This window comes from Hippocampus zosterae, chromosome 8 (assembly GCF_025434085.1).
Source record: "Hippocampus zosterae strain Florida chromosome 8, ASM2543408v3, whole genome shotgun sequence".
NCBI lineage: Eukaryota > Metazoa > Chordata > Actinopteri > Syngnathiformes > Syngnathidae > Hippocampus > Hippocampus zosterae.
This window is the reverse complement of record NC_067458.1, coordinates 10,990,855-11,006,710: the sequence shown is the minus strand read 5'-3', so window position 1 is coordinate 11,006,710 and position 15,856 is coordinate 10,990,855. Positions and strand designations below refer to the sequence as shown.

The following is a 15,856-nucleotide window of genomic DNA, read 5'->3' as shown; positions in this document are numbered from 1 at the left end:
AAAATAAACAGAAGAGAAGTGTTACTTTGAAAATCCTCAAAGCAAAATTTCACTGTGATAAAGTCAATTCATTACCGTGACAAGGTTTAGCGGACGAAATGTGGACTGTCGAAGGGTGTGGTTTTTATGGCGTATGTTTCCCATGCAGTGAAAACGCAATGGTCGGGTGAAATTAAAGGGCTTTGAAATTCTATGTGGATCTGACTTTTTTGTCTCTTCTCATGTCGGTAGATGTGAAGAACCTGGAGAACTTCCACCTTGTAGAGAGCGTCCAGGAGCAGGTGAATGCGGCGCTGTTGGACTACGTCATGTGTAACTACCCGCAGCAAACGGACAAGTTTGGTCAGCTGCTTCTGCGGCTGCCAGAGATTCGAGCCATCAGCCTGCAAGCCGAAGAATATCTTTACTACAAGCACCTGAATGGCGACGTGCCCTGCAACAATCTGCTCATTGAAATGCTCCACGCCAAGAGAGCTTAGGAGGGGAACTGCACTACCGGCAACGCAGCTGCTGCATGGACACGAGGAGTCAGGCCGCAGCCCCAAATCTTCTACTTTTATTTAAATCCACCTAGCCCTGAGTCAATTGCGTGAAGAATGGCAGAGTAAAACCTCGAGAACTTTGAACAAAAAAAAAAAAAGAAAAATACACAAACTGAGCGTGCGCGCATATGAACGAGGGGAAAGAAATGCAGACACATGACACAAAGAGGAACACTTGAACTAAATAAGGACTCACTGTTTATTACCACAGTGACTCTAACAAAGGACGATTGCTTTTGGGAACGTGGAGTTGTGTTTAAACTTTTCTTTTAGCTCTGGTTGGTACTGTACAGACGGCATTCATGTGGTCAACCAAAGCGGACTCTTACCTGCGATCACTGAACTCATCGATACGGCAGTGGCAGCTTGACCTGACCAAAAATGTGAGAAATGACTGTTGAAAAAGAAAAGACCCGCAATGGAATGCCCCTCAGTGATCAAAACAGTCCTAGTTCAGTAACAGAAATAATTTGGAGGGTCACCTTATGTGACCCCCCCCCCCCCCCACCCCCGAGTCCTTTTATTAAACCATGTACTTCATTCAGAAGATCGAATGTTAAAAACATATAGTTAATAATATCAGCTAAAACGATTGTGTATTTCCATTTTTCTTGCAAAAAAAAAACACCCTTAATTTTACAATTTTACTACAAAAAAAAATGGAACGAGACAACCTGTGGTTTTGGATGTGGTTCTAGCCAGCCTTTGCCCAGGAAGACCAAAGCTTGCTGCAGAAGAAGGAAATGACACGAAACCTTTATAATCAGTATTATTTCATAAAAGAAAATTCCAAAAAAAAAAAGAAAAAAAAGAAAAAAAGGAAAACATATATTGTGATGTCACAGTTATGTGAGTCTTGCCTTATTTCATTACCATGCTAGCTAACTGCAGATGTGAATGAAAATATGTACAAATATATATATATATATATATAAAGTATTAATGTTGGAAAATAAAAAAAAAAACAAGAATTGCGGGTGTTTACATTCATGTGGTAATATGGGAGACAACTGTGATGACGCATTAATTGCAAAGCAATGATTTCCTAAAAAAAAAAAATGACATAATCGACATGGGGAAAAAAATTGGTTGCTTTCTTTATTGTTGTTGTGCGTACAGTGTTTTTATTTGACTTTTAATCAGTACTTAAATTATGTCGTGAGACACTAAAATCATTGGGGAATCACACATAAAATATTAATTTCTACGTCTACTGGCATTGAAACATCTCTGTGTCTGTTAAGTATTGCTGTATAGGTTTTAGTTTCTTGGTCCACTTTTTTTTTGTACAACTTTTATTCATTATTTACAGTGCTTTACCTTTTTGATGTACAGAATGTCACTGGTTACACGTAATAATGAAGATAATTTATTGCGTCTATTGGTTTCCATCTTTGTGTTACATGACGTTAAGGTTTCGGCGCCACAATAAATTTGTCTACTGTAGAATGGTCTTGTTTTGTTTTTATAAACTGGGCCTGGAGGAAGGAATTTCAATACATGTGCGCACACACGCTTCATGAACGTTCCCGAGTGTCTTGATAGAACGTCTGTGACATGCCTTGGTCAAATGCACCTCACTTCATCGTAAATCATTCCAAATGAGACACTGCTCACGCCACCCCACCCTCTCCTGCAGCGTGGGTCGTCAACAAGAAAGTCTGTTTTCATCACATGTGAAAAACGCACCAAAAAAATATATGAATTGATATAAATGTATTTGTAATTGAATATGGAGACAGCAGAAGTTGAGTCGCGAGGTTCATTTGATAATCTAGATTATGTTGAGATGACTCTGACTTTGTGAAATCGTGTATGTGATTGTGTGTGTGTGTGTGTATGTTTCAGCACTATCCATACTAGCAAAAAATGCAGGAAAAAGTCCTCACCAGCACCGATGAACATCCAGGGTATGGACATAGAGAGGGTGACCTCCTACAAGTACCTCGGTGTTCTTCTCAACGACAAACTGGACTGGTCTACAAACACGGACACCCTGATTAGGAAAGAACAGAGCCGACTCTTCCTACTCAGGAAACTGAGGTCTTTTGGGGTTCAGGGGTCACTCCTTAAGACGTTCTATAACTCGGTGGTGGCCTCGGCCATCTATTATGGCATTGTCTGCTGGTCAGGCAGCATCTCGGCCCGGGACAGAAAGAGACTGGAGCGACTGGTCAGGAAGGCCAGTTCTGTCCTGGGTTGCTCCCTTGACACTCTGGAGGAGGTGGGCAACAGAAGGATGCTAACTAAGCTAAAAGCTATGATGGCCAGTCCCTCCCACCCCCTCCAGGCCGCCCTGACAGCACTTGGTAGCTCCTTCAGCCAGAGACTGTTACACCCGCGCTGCAAGAAGGAGAGATACCGGCGCTCGTTCCTACCGACTGCTGTCAGGCTGATGAATAAAAAATAACAATCATAATAATAATAATAATTTTTATCCATTTGTGTTCATATTGTATTTAATTGAAAGATGTTTGTTGTTTTGTTTTTTCTCTTTCTCCTTTCTTCTTTCTACATACATTCTTGCTGCTGGAGGCTGTAAATTTCCCCATTGTGGGACGAATAAAGGATATCTTATCTTATCTTATCTTAAAACACAAAACATGTGCACCAACATACAGGTATGACCTTGTTGACATGTTTTTAATTTTTTTTTTTAATTGTCATTCTACGAGTGGAGCAATATTGGAGAACTTGAAAGGCAGAATTTAAGAACACATTTGCTTCTTTGCGGACTGGCCCCCTTCACACGGCACATTGCTACTCATTGCGATATGCAGAGTACATTTTTATTTGGACGCTATTTCTTTCATTGTTTTTGACTGAGATGTGCGACACTTTTTTGTACGTAAAAACACAATTTCTGTAATCATTTTATTTCATACATTGTACACCGGGATTCATTTTACATCAAGTTTTGGAGTAAGATGACAATTAAAAGGGATCAGTTAACAGTTCTATCATGTATTTTACATTATCATACACAAAGACTTCCCAAAAATGCTCCATAATTTCATTTTAAAAATCCAAACTTCCTCACACAATTTGACACAGAGCCCTGATGAAAAAGTGACTAATCAGGTTCAGATTTACAAGATGTTTAGTTCATATTGTGTCACTAGGTAAGGTTAGGCCATGGTAAAATGGAAACAACGATCGCACGCACGCACACAGAAACAAAATCATGCAACAATTTCAATTCAAAGGTCCTCATTTGAGTCGTCAGGCTCTTTCTATGATAAAGTTGAAGGTCTTCGAGATGAGAAGCACGAAGCAGTCAACTCCAGCTCCAGGGGGACATGGAGACTACAACCAGCTGGTGATGCTTCCACTTGTGCAGGCGACAGCTCCTGTGTGGGAGGAGGTCGGACTATTTGCATTTAAGAACACAACAGGTAGTTGGTACTAAGAGTGTACCGTCAACCACATAAAATGTCCTTTTTTTTTCTTTTTAATCAACTGTGTGTTCTTCATGACAAGCTTTACGTCACAACTCAGGGAATGTTGACATATTATCCAACATCCAGCTAAGGCGAAAGAAACAGAAGTGACAAAATCACAAAGGTAAGGTCAAGAGTAAAAGGAACCAAGCTAATGAATGACACAAACAGAAACTGCCTACACTACAAGATCAAGCATTGAAATATACGTATTTTGTGCTGGTTCGTCCACCAACGTTGCCAAACTCGAAAGTGGTGAACTGGGGTCACTGTGGCAATAACCGAAACAATATTATTTTAAATACGAGTCACTTGCATTTTTTTTTTCTTAAGGTGCTCTCTCAAGTTAATTTGGCAACTGCACAAGCATTTCTGTATTATAGTGTTTAATATAATTTATCCGGGAAGATTTTTTTTTCTTGAAAGTTATATATTTTGAATGCCTCCTTTGTCGGAATATTCTCACAAAATAAAAATAAGAATATCAAATAAGAATTAAGTACTGTATAGAAGAAAAATGCTCAAGTATCTTTAGGAATAGTATGCGATCCGCTGTATGAAATTATTCTGGAGCAAAATTTCAAACTTGAAATATCGCGTGTATTATTGCTGAGAATAATAGAGCATAATTGATAGGGAGATTCAAATGCGCTTTATGAAACCCACATTGCCTAATTAAAAAAAAGTAAAACATCTTCACCAATAATACTTATCCAGTTCTCCTTTGCTGATACAAATAGAGACTGACTGACCAGACCTTCCCATGTTGACACACACAGTAAAGACAGTAAAGGATATCTGGTGAAACAATCCTAGTGGCACGTAACTGGTCACGATGCACATCCATGCACATTCATGCTCAAGTCGAGCCTGCTCCAACCCACTTTACCTGAGTTGTGTGGTACACTCAGGACCAGCCGCCATTCAAACACAAGAACACAAGCCACACAACATACAGACAAACCACACTTCACAGGTGGACATTTTTTTTTTTAGTTTTCCGCAGATACAAATGTTTTCAAATTTGAAGCTGGAATACTTGAAGAAAATCTGAAATGAGAACTCCACCCATGAAAAGGCCTGAGCTGAAACTTGAACCCAGAAACTGTAACTCTGAAGTGACATACAAAGCTAAGTGCATGTGCCAATCTTTGACAGTTTGGGGCATTTTTTACTTCATGGCCGGGTTGCCAAAAATATATTTATTTTTTCATTCAAGAAAACAAATGGATTGACTGATCATGGGATAGATATGTTCTCATGTAGCATAATGCATGCCGGGCAGTCAGAGTTGGGAAAGTAGCCAGCTCCACAAGCCCTCTCTTGGAGCTTGGCTTGCAGAGCCCGGCCTCTTACTCCATAAATGCGTTCAACCTGCCTGCCTTCACTCGCCCTGAATTTGTATAAATAATGTACATGAATTTATCTGCACACTCTAACAAGTGCAGCCTCGGGTAAAAATATTCAGAAATGCATGTGGTGTGCGTCCCCGAAGGTGGACATCAGCTCTTGACTGACCGAGTGCAAAGATAACCACGTAGATAGCGAGGAAAAAAAAGAGGGACACACACACACACACACACACACACACACATTAATAACTTGCCGAAAGCAACATAACACTCAGCTCACACACACACACGCGCAGATGTAACGCTGTCAATTTCTAAACAGGCTTTCCTTCCCATCACACAAACAGCCCCAAGTTGTGTCGGCCAGTGTTATTGTGAAGCTTTTAAACGCGTCACTCATGCTCTCGCGCACTTTTGCACGGCCATGCGGCAGGGTGACACAAACAGCAAATGAGGGTACAAGCGAAAGACAATTTACCATCGGAAGTGGATTTCTGGTTTGCTGGGGATCAGCCGAATGATGACAATTTATTCAGAAAGTGGATTCATTGACAGTAAAATGTGATGGCTTGAGAGCTAAGAATGTGCACAATACCCCACCTCCCAAAAAATGCATTTGTAACAAAAATAATCTATTGCCATAATTAAACCCTTTCAGGGACAGCGGTTACGACAGTGAACAGCCTATCATGTAATCAGTTAACAGGTTATCATTGTCGGTGGATGAAAGGGTTAAAAAAACAAATTGAAGGCGTTAGGAAATTATTTTTAGGAAATAAATAACTATGAATATATGTTTCTTTTCCATTTTATTTACTAACTACATTACACTGCCTTGTAAATCAAGGCCTACTTTAATGTTTTTGAAAACAGGCCCAGACTTAGTCTACTACTTACGTCATGTCATGGTCACACTGGAATTTCCTCTGTGGCATTTATTATTGGTAACATTGTTGAGTTAGCGCTCGCGTTGCTGCTAATGTTACCGTTTGGAGTCGTGTGTATTGGCTTGTAGAAAAAAAAAATGAAAATAACACGTGCCAAAACAAGATTTTTGAGCATGAGAATTTCTTCTTTGACGCAACGTGGAAGTTCACAAATGTAGTTGGGGGGGCGGGGCGGTTGTACTTTACAAGCCTAAGAGTAAAAGGCATTTATCAAAAGGTTTTTTTTCTGACATCAAAAATCTCATAACATTTTAACTGAGTAAATGTTACCAAAAAATAAAAATAAAATCCCTCATCTCCCTCCTTGTTAAAACTGATGGAGGCTGACCGAGACTGAAGAGAAAGAGCAGAAATCTTCAGAGAGCCAATTAGCCAACTTTCAAATCGCTAATAGCAGCAGTACCTTTTGTTTGCCCACCTGATGGACAAACTTTACACATGTAAAGACTCAATGAATAGGTGAGCATTGTTAATGGGAACAGCCGCCATTGTGACACAAAAGCATCACGGCGGCACGCAAAACAAACACACAAAGGTTGGGAAACGGAATGGTTTGAAGGCCGCTGCCGTTTCATTTCAAAGCATGCATTATACATCATTGTGCATAAAGAGGAAGCCTGCAGCATTATGATGCTCCCCCCCCCCCTCCTGATGATTATCCTTTATAAGTAATTATAAGGAGAGCGATAGAGGGAGGGGGGGGAAAAAAACAACTTTTAAGCACCTGAACCTCGCTGCCAGCATTCCATTAATTGCCTACACAATAGGGGGAGCCTTTAGAGATTTTTCAATTTCAAAAAATAAGGAGCACACATTCAGTGCTCATGTTATACCGGCACTTAAATCCTACAGAGCTCATAAAAAAAGGACTCAAGGTTGCATCCAATTGAAAGCCTCCAACTACAGCCACTTCAGAAATCCATTTAGCAAGCAGGGGGTTAGAACATCTAATTCAATAGGAGTTGCTCTGTTAAAACCGTTGCACCAATGTCTTTTAAAAACAAACGCGCGCACACACACACACACATGCACACACTTTGAGGAACGCGCACTTCCCCTGTGTTTGCTTGGCTCCATTGTGGAAAAAATTAACCCAGCACATAGAGAGAGCAAGACACAAAGGCATAATCTTGCCAAGGCTCAGTTGAGTGGCGAAGGTGAATGCTTCACTGCATATAGAATCTTGACCTTTGCCTCGAGCGTGTCAAAAAAAGAAATAAAATGTAAAAAATAAATCCCTACATGCGGGATCGACAAAGGTCTGCGGCGTCTGTCAGAAAACGACTACCTGAGTGTCACTACATGCATTATCATTGATTCCTTTAATTCTGTGCAAGTCATTTTGGAAATTAGACGAACCTATTTGAAAAGAAACACTTTTTTAAACATTTTATTTTATTGTTATTTTTATTTTTTATGGCTTGACAATTGCTAAAGCAAGAGGACATTTGCCTTGTCATGGAAAACGACCTTACTGCCTCTGCACTTGCCTATTTGTTTTGTTTTGTTTTTTTTTGAGGGGTTTTCTTGCACACCATTGCTTTTTTTTTCTACTGATTTCCCATCAACATTTACAGCCAGTATATTTTGCCGACAATCTCCACATTGATGGGGCATTCATAAAACAAACACCTCAGTCAAACAGTTTGCGAGGATCAATCTCTCGCGTTCACATCAAACTAAAGAATATGACCTAAGGATGCTATAACAAAGAATAAGTCCACTACAGAAGTAAAATTTAAAAAATATGCATAAAATGTATTTATAATAATGCAAACGACTAACAGGAAGGAGATCAAACTAAACTTTACCTTCTTTGAGCTAATAATTCTCTGAAACACAGTTGAGAAATTTCACTGACTGATTTTGAGGTCTGGCAAAATTTTCTTGATCTTTAGTTTTTGAGTGTTTATGATAACTAAGAGATTCCAAAGGGATAATTTGAGTCCGGTGCCAAAAGTCCTTGATGAAATCGTTTTATTGAATGTTGTATCAGGATTTATCACATCAGTGTAAGAACTTGGTCAAGACAAAAAAAATAAAATAAAATATGGTTTAAAACAATAGCCCAATATGGCAAAGATATGAATTGGCGTACGATGAAATAACTTTTGTTGTACAATAATGTCTGAAGTCAGTGCATGTTCCCTCATGCCAAAATGAATGAACCCAGTGGTAGGGGAAAAAAATGATGTTCAGCAGAATGAACTGGAGATGTGTGACGGCCTGAAATCGCCTCCCATAAAACCAGAAGATTTCAAGTCCCAAAGGAGCAACAACGGCCTTGATCTGTGTGACCTACCGCTGTAGAGCGGAGTAATCAACAGAGAGCGGGACCATAAGCCGTCACATGCGTGGTCTTGACACTTCCACGCATAACATCCCGCTATTTGCCGGCTATGTAGCTGCGCATCTGAGGGAAAGTGGACTGGGCGTTGTTCTTCATAAAATAGCAGTCGGATGCAAGTTCGACGAACAAAAGCAGCCAATCCATTTTGCTGATGGGATCCAGTGAACGGACTGCACCCCTGTGTCCCGACTGATGATGAGACTTGCAGCAGCTGAGAATAAATGTGAAAAATGCTTTTGATGACAGTGTGGAGTCAATGTCATTGGAAAATTGGTTCAAGGTTGCAATAAGTAGAGCACTCACAAAAGAATAAAACATGAACCAGAAGGACTTATGACCCGAGATACTTCAACTCTATGGAGTTTTTTTTCTCATTAATCTATGATAGTTTGCACAAAATAAACTTACAATTGTGACTGTCATGAATTGACAGACACATGCATCTATGGATCTGACCTTTGACCACAGATTGGATAGACTTACCATCATTATAAGATCCAATTATCATCATCTTTAAGATCCTTTTATTGGGTTTGCAATATGATTTGCGTTGAGAATAAGCAGGATGCCCCTTTTCCAAGCTATTCCGTCGGAAATTTTGAGCATTCCATTTTCTCCTTATACTTATAAAAATATTTATTCATTCATTCATTTTCCGAACCGCTTCATCCTCATTAGGGTTGCGGGGGGTGCTGGAGCCTATCCCATCTGTAAGTGGGGGACACCCTGAACCGGTTGCCAGCCAATCGGAGGGCACACAGATGTGGGAGGAAACCGCGGTACCCGGAGAAAACCCACGCAGGCCCGGGGAGAACAGGCAAACTCCACACAGGGAGGCCGGAGCTGAATTTGAACCCGGTACCTCTGCACTGTGAAGTTGACGTGCTAACCACTGGACTACCAGCCCACCTATAAGAATATTCAATATGCAAATAAAATAAAGTTTAGTCTGATTGGGCCTCTGTTCTCCTTATTTTGATGTGGAAAACAGCTACGGTCTGATTGGTTACTTCTTGGTATGTGGGCATTTTGTGGCCACCGTGTCTCTTCGCTTTACTGGTTCCATTGAAACTTTGTAGGCCGTTACCGGAATTGGGGAACTCCACGAGGGTTGCCTAGAGCAGAGAAGAGGAGGAGCTCCCTCACGCTGTGAGTGGCCGTGCCACTGCAGGTGCTGGGTGTGATGTACAAAGTATATTGTCAACGCCGATTGGCTGTCAGTGCCGCAAAAAGTTCGCATTTGTACACCCCAGCGAAACGGGCAAAGAGGCAAATTGAAACACTTCATCTGCAGCTGCTCGCGTCCGACCGCATGGAGTGTATTGACTACAGTATATATGCAAACGCACCACCAGAAACACTCAGCTCACGTTCCGTCTGACTGCAGCATAACATCAATCAGGATAGTATGTATGGGTATAATTGGGTATTTGCTAACTTAAGTCGGACGCGTGGAATCAGCAATCAAAATCAGCCATACTATCTTTACGTGTGCATCCGACTTCAGGCGACAGTCAGTCAATTTAAAAAAAAAAACACAGGAAGAGCTATCGGTTTCTTTTTTTTGCCATCATCAATCAATTAATGATTCTTAATAATGGCTCATAACCGCAACAACTAGAAGACTGACAAACGCAAAATCCTACAACTTAACCACTTGTGTCAACTCCTTATTATTATTAGGGCAAGCATTTTCTTTTTGGAATTCTATATTGACTTTCCACAACTTGTTTACACCAAAGTACGGAATCAAATATGTGGTGCGCTGCATTCCAAAGATATGACACAAACAAAAGATTAATATTCCGTTTTGTGTCAGTCCTCCTGCAGTGTATGTTTAAGTGCATGTAAGTAATCATGAACATTATGTTGTTGCACACAAACAACATATCTTGTGGTGTGACCCACACAAAAATATGTTTGAATGGAGCTTTGATCCTTCCTCTTTTCCGAAATGGCTACTTTTAGTTCTCCTACTGGCTTTCAGAGCACCAAGTCCAACTTGCTGGCAGGCCTTCACATGCCAACAGCTGCTCCCAAACTTTCACGGTGATTATTTAGTCCGCCACACCTCTCCACTTTTTGTATGCTTATTGAGGACTCAACAGAGGAAAGGTCCATTTCCAAAGTCAGCTTGAAATATTGGAACATCACAGAATGTAGCTTGGCTATGAAAAACACGAGCTTGGACCACTGGGAATATATGCTGGTTACCGTATTTTCACGACTATAAGGCGCCATTAAAAGTCTTAAATTTTCTCCAAAATGGACAGGACGCCTTATGGTGCGGAGCGTCCTTTATAGAGAAAAGGCGGAAGTGACTGTTGCCAGGCATGCGGGAAAGAAGTCGGCCAATCAGGGAAGGGTGGGCGTGTATATATACATATATGGAGAGGGAGAGAGAGGACAGGCAAGCTAGTCTGCCAATGGTGAAGGGTGGGCGTGTAAGTGGACGCTAAGGGACGCCTCAAGCCAGTACCAACACTTGTATAGAGTGTGGCAATGTGCTTTGTTGCAAAAACACTCCGGTTTTGGTTTCTAAGAACCCCTGAAAATAAATTCGACAAAAAGACACGCCTACGAAGCTCGCTTTTGGCATGCGTGCCCATCTCACAGCAGCGGTGAAAAAACAAGTCAAGCAAATGAACTCTGAGCTTGCCGTTATTCCCGGAGGCTTGACTAAAGAACTCCAACCGCTGGACATTGGCATCAACCGGGCGTTCAAAGTAAAGTTGCGAACGGCATGGGAACAATGGATGATCGGTGGAAAACACAACTTTACAAAGAGTGAGAGGCAGCGCTTGGCGAGTTACGCCACAATACGCAACAGCGAGAGGGAACGCGGCGTTTTTGATGGATTACGGTAGTTGCACAATTGTTCAATTCTTTCTACACACTCGCGCTGCCACCATGTTTCGCTCTGTTCTTTACTTTCAAATGTGGGAAAGCTTCAAACGAGAGAAATGTTGACTTTGCTGTTGCTACTCCTTCTTTCCGCTCGGCAATGCGTAGCAACTCACACTAGCATGTGATGCATTCAATGACAACTGAGATGTGCAGTCCTCTGCTTCTGATACAGAGGACTTTGATGGATTTCTGGGTGATGATTGATCGAAAAACGTGAGAACATTGTACGATGGCTAAATAAAATACACCCGAACTCAGTTCTGCTTTCGTTGCCTTTTTAAAAACGTGTTATTAGCTTATCTGTATGTCTTGGCATGCTACCGTATGCTTCAAGCTAACGTGTTAGAGTGCGCGCATGCATGCCGTATGTTTAAGCTGGCGTATGTTTTACCACTGTAAAACTGCGGCCATTTGTACGGTGCGTCCTGTGTATGTGTAAAATACAGAAATGTCACCCATTAATGAGACTGCGGCCATTAGTACGATGCGTCGAATAGTCGTGAAAATACGGTATATATATATATAAAAAAAACAACAGCATTCAAACACACAGCATTCAAACACACACATATATATATATATATATATATATATATATATATATATATATATATATGTGTGTGTTTGAATGCTGTTGTTTTTTTTGTTTTTTTTGTTTTGTTTTGGAGGGGGTTGTTGTTGTTGTTGATGAAAAGTGCTTTACAATGAACCCGTCTTGATAAGATAAGATCACCTTTATTCGCCCCACAATGGGGAAATTTGCAGTCTACAGCAGCGAAATTGGGGTGGGGGAAGAAAAAAACTTTTTGTTGCATGCACAAAATAAATAAATGTTTCAGAAAAAGAACTGTGCACAGTATATTCACCTCATTAAACTATCTAAACAAATTTTGAATAATGCTGATGATGGCAATTATGCCGAAATGTAAAAACTCCTCCCAAAAGATATGAAACTATGTTGTGAAAAACATATTTATCAATGCCTGATATTGTCAGAAAAAGGAGGGAGTAAAATCCATTTGCGCAGCTCATGTTAGCTGGTGCTCGACAAACCTTTGCAGTGGGAGTGTCGAACAAGTTCCAGATCTGATGCCAAGTGATAGACATGAGGGAGGAGAGTCTGAAGCTGTGTGATGCTGGAGCACAGACACCAAGGCACTGGCCATCAGTTTGATCAATACCAGCCAAGTATGGATGAGTTTGGAGTGGCAGACAGCAGCTAGCTGAAACAGTCTTTATAGTCTCAACACAAACCTGCCCAGGTCATAGCCAATTTGTCTGGCTGTTATGAATCATACGGAGGAAGTCTGGGGGGGGGGAAAGTATATTGGAATGATGGGTGGCTTCTAGTCTGGGGAGGATAGTCATAGTCAAAGAAGCTAAGTAAGACATTGCACGGAGGCCGCTGCTCCCTCCTTGTTGTGATGACTCAGTAGAAAAAGGGCGCATGTGTAAATACAGGTTTTCAACTTTGATTAGGGTGTGGGTTCATGAAAAACCTGCTTCATTTTGCAAAATTGTGGGTCGGGCAATTTATTTTTTGTTTTGAATTATTGGGATTTGGCCAAGGTCCATGCTCTTATGAGTGCCATTCTAGCGAAAATACTGTTACAAACCATAATTAATTCAGGTTGTCAGTTGGAAAGCGGTTATAATAGAAGGAAAACTAATGTACTAAAATGGGACTTTTGTTTAAATGACATAGAAAAGGTGTACTGTAAGAAGGGATTTGTTTTTAGGAAAGGGGTGGGCACCACATCCTGCATTAGGAGGCTTGGTGTCACCTTTAATTCAAGGATGAAGACAGTGAATGAGGCAGGGACTACTGGTTGGCTCTGTTGACCTGCTTACAGACATAAACAGGAAGTCGCCTAGAGGAAAGAAGTCCTATCTTTCGTTCATTTATTTATTTTTTGAGAGTCGTGAAAAAGGAATTGTGCAACAGCTAAATGTGAGATTTATACAAAAATTCTAATTTCATCAGCAGCCCATTTGGCATTACCCAGTATGAAAACACAACATGGAAGGTGTTAATTTTGTGTTGTGAAAGAAGGCAGTTGATGTTTCCTGAAAACATTGAAAGGACTACGACACATCGACAAACTTTTTTTTTCTCTGCTTTCGCTCTTTGATGACGAGCAAAGCACCAGATGCAGACCCACACGCATTTGCAGGAGGACAACGTGTCATTGTTTGGATAGCCAGCGATTTCCTTTTTTCAAACTCACAGATCTACCTCGTATCTGTATCTGGTATATATTTGTGTTTTCGTTGATGGTAGGGTCAGTTCTGGCTATGCGTGCGCGTGTATGCACGGACATGTGAAAGAGCAGCAGAGAGAGAGCGATGTTTTCTCTCGTGGTTGTATGACAACAAGAAAAAAGTGGTGTGGGGTTAGTTAATGCACGCTGGAAAAGGTGTGTGACTTTGCGATGCCGACACTGAACCGGTCGATCTCTGGAGACAGGCTGCTTGAAAAGCAGCTCTTGGGTCAGAAAAGATTGGGCACCTCTGTCCTTTAAAAAGCAAAAGAAGATGCACAGTTCTGCAAAGAGATCAAGATGCTTCATCAACTGCTCTGTCCTCTAAAAGGCTGGTTTAAGCGTGCTGGGAGGATGAAGAGGTTGAAGGGGAAGTAGGCCAAAAAGGAAGTGATTTAATGACCAAAAAGACACTTGTTTTCTCTCTGTCTCTTTCCTGTTGTGCTCTGATAGGGACTTCCTCTCTCCAGTGGAGGTGGATGTGGGTGTCACCTATCCATCCATATCACCCACTCCCACCCACCTAAAGCGTACGGAAATATCAATCTTCTCCCGTACAGCCCAACGAGGGAATCATCGAACCCTTTTGAATTCCTGAGGCTTTTATCTAAATCTATGATGAACATCTGAAGTTCATACTTGCATAAGCATCCAATAGTGAGTTGGTGGGGTTCTTATATGGGTTAAATTGTTTGTGTGGTAACATTCAATCCATATGTACAGTGTTTATAGATTTTCATGAAGATTGTATATGCAGAATGCTTGTGCTCAAGCAAATGAGCAACTGCCCATGTCATTGTAACCATGTAAAGAGAAGATGCTGCAAGCCATGGCAAAAGCAGGATGATCTCTTCCCATCTGCCTCAATATCTCTGTGACCCACTCCCTTCCTATATGTGCAAAAACATCCACCCACACTCATGCAGTGACACACACATGACCTACCTACCAACCTCTGTTATTCATTCGCCTCATCTCTTGCACTTCTACAGTAAGCCTGTCTTTTTCTCTATCATGCCCCCCCCCCCCCCTACACACACACACACACACACATCACACACATACACGCGCACTCACAGATGGAGGAAACTCTGCCTGTGTCTGCCGAGGATGTGAAATGCAGTGATGGCACATTAACGACAGGTTCCGTGACAACAGTATGCATCAGCTTCACTGAACAAAGCGTGGCCATTTTTTAATTCATTGTGGATTGTGTAAGTGAAACAATGGCCCCGAGGCCCGCTGGGGGTTGGGAGAGGGTGAGAAAGGTGAGTTTGTCAGTGGCAGTTTTTGTGTTTTACGCTGTGGCTGATCCCCTGGGTCCCGCTGAATTCGTGGATCTGAATTATCACTGTGGAGCAACATCCGCTGTTTTTCAGGTAACTAAAAACAAAAGGGAAAATCACAATGGAAAAATAAAGTCTATTTGGATGAAGTGTGTGTCAGGACGCTAACATAACATCCAGGGACTGGTAAATGAATACATTTTTATCAAACCACAATATTAAACCCTAGTGGACAGAGCTGTAATGTGCGGTTCCATGAATAAAGTCTCCAACGGCCATTAAATGCATTTTCGTTACGCCTCTTCTTACTTGGGTTTTCTACCAGAAATGCAGGGACTCATTGTGCACCACGAGGATATCAGGAATGGTCGTACGGTGTGGAATAAACAGCACTGGTCATTGGAAAAATGACTGTTTTTTCACATTGTACAAATGAATCATTTTCTATGATTATGATAATATATTGTAGGCGTTGCTTTTCTGACCCCCCCCCCAAATCCATTAAGAAGAAGAAAAAAAACTTTCTTTGTCTCACAATGGATAAATTCACAATTACACTCATGTTGTCTGTCTTTTTTTTTGTTTTGTTTTGTTTTGTTTAAGGGGGGAAGCAAAAGTAACAAAGTTGTTCGCAGTGATACGTTCACAAGAATGTTAAAAACCAATGACTCACCCTACCCTAACTACGGTATCTTCAGTGTAATGTGCAATATCACGCGCTCAGAGCAAGTCTGCCGTTACCAATGACACAAGGTAACTTGCGTCATGGTA

General features: G+C 41.2%; 2 protein-coding genes across 2 annotated transcripts in view; one reads left to right on the top strand and one right to left on the bottom strand.

Annotated features, from left to right (window-relative positions):
• Window positions 1-1,991, top strand: part of nr5a2 (nuclear receptor subfamily 5, group A, member 2) — a 64,687-nt gene extending 62,696 nt beyond the window's left edge. The window contains exon 7 of the mRNA XM_052074567.1: window positions 232-1,991. Coding sequence (XP_051930527.1) covers window positions 232-479 — 248 coding nt within the window. The 3' untranslated portion in view covers window positions 480-1,991. The remainder of the gene's footprint in view (window positions 1-231) is intronic.
• Window positions 1,992-3,402: 1,411 nt separating this feature from the next.
• Window positions 3,403-15,856, bottom strand: part of LOC127606304 (adhesion G-protein coupled receptor D2) — an 81,828-nt gene continuing 69,374 nt past the window's right edge. Inside the window, exon 24 of the mRNA XM_052074527.1 lies at window positions 3,403-3,892. Coding sequence (XP_051930487.1) covers window positions 3,776-3,892 — 117 coding nt within the window. The 3' untranslated portion in view covers window positions 3,403-3,775. The remainder of the gene's footprint in view (window positions 3,893-15,856) is intronic.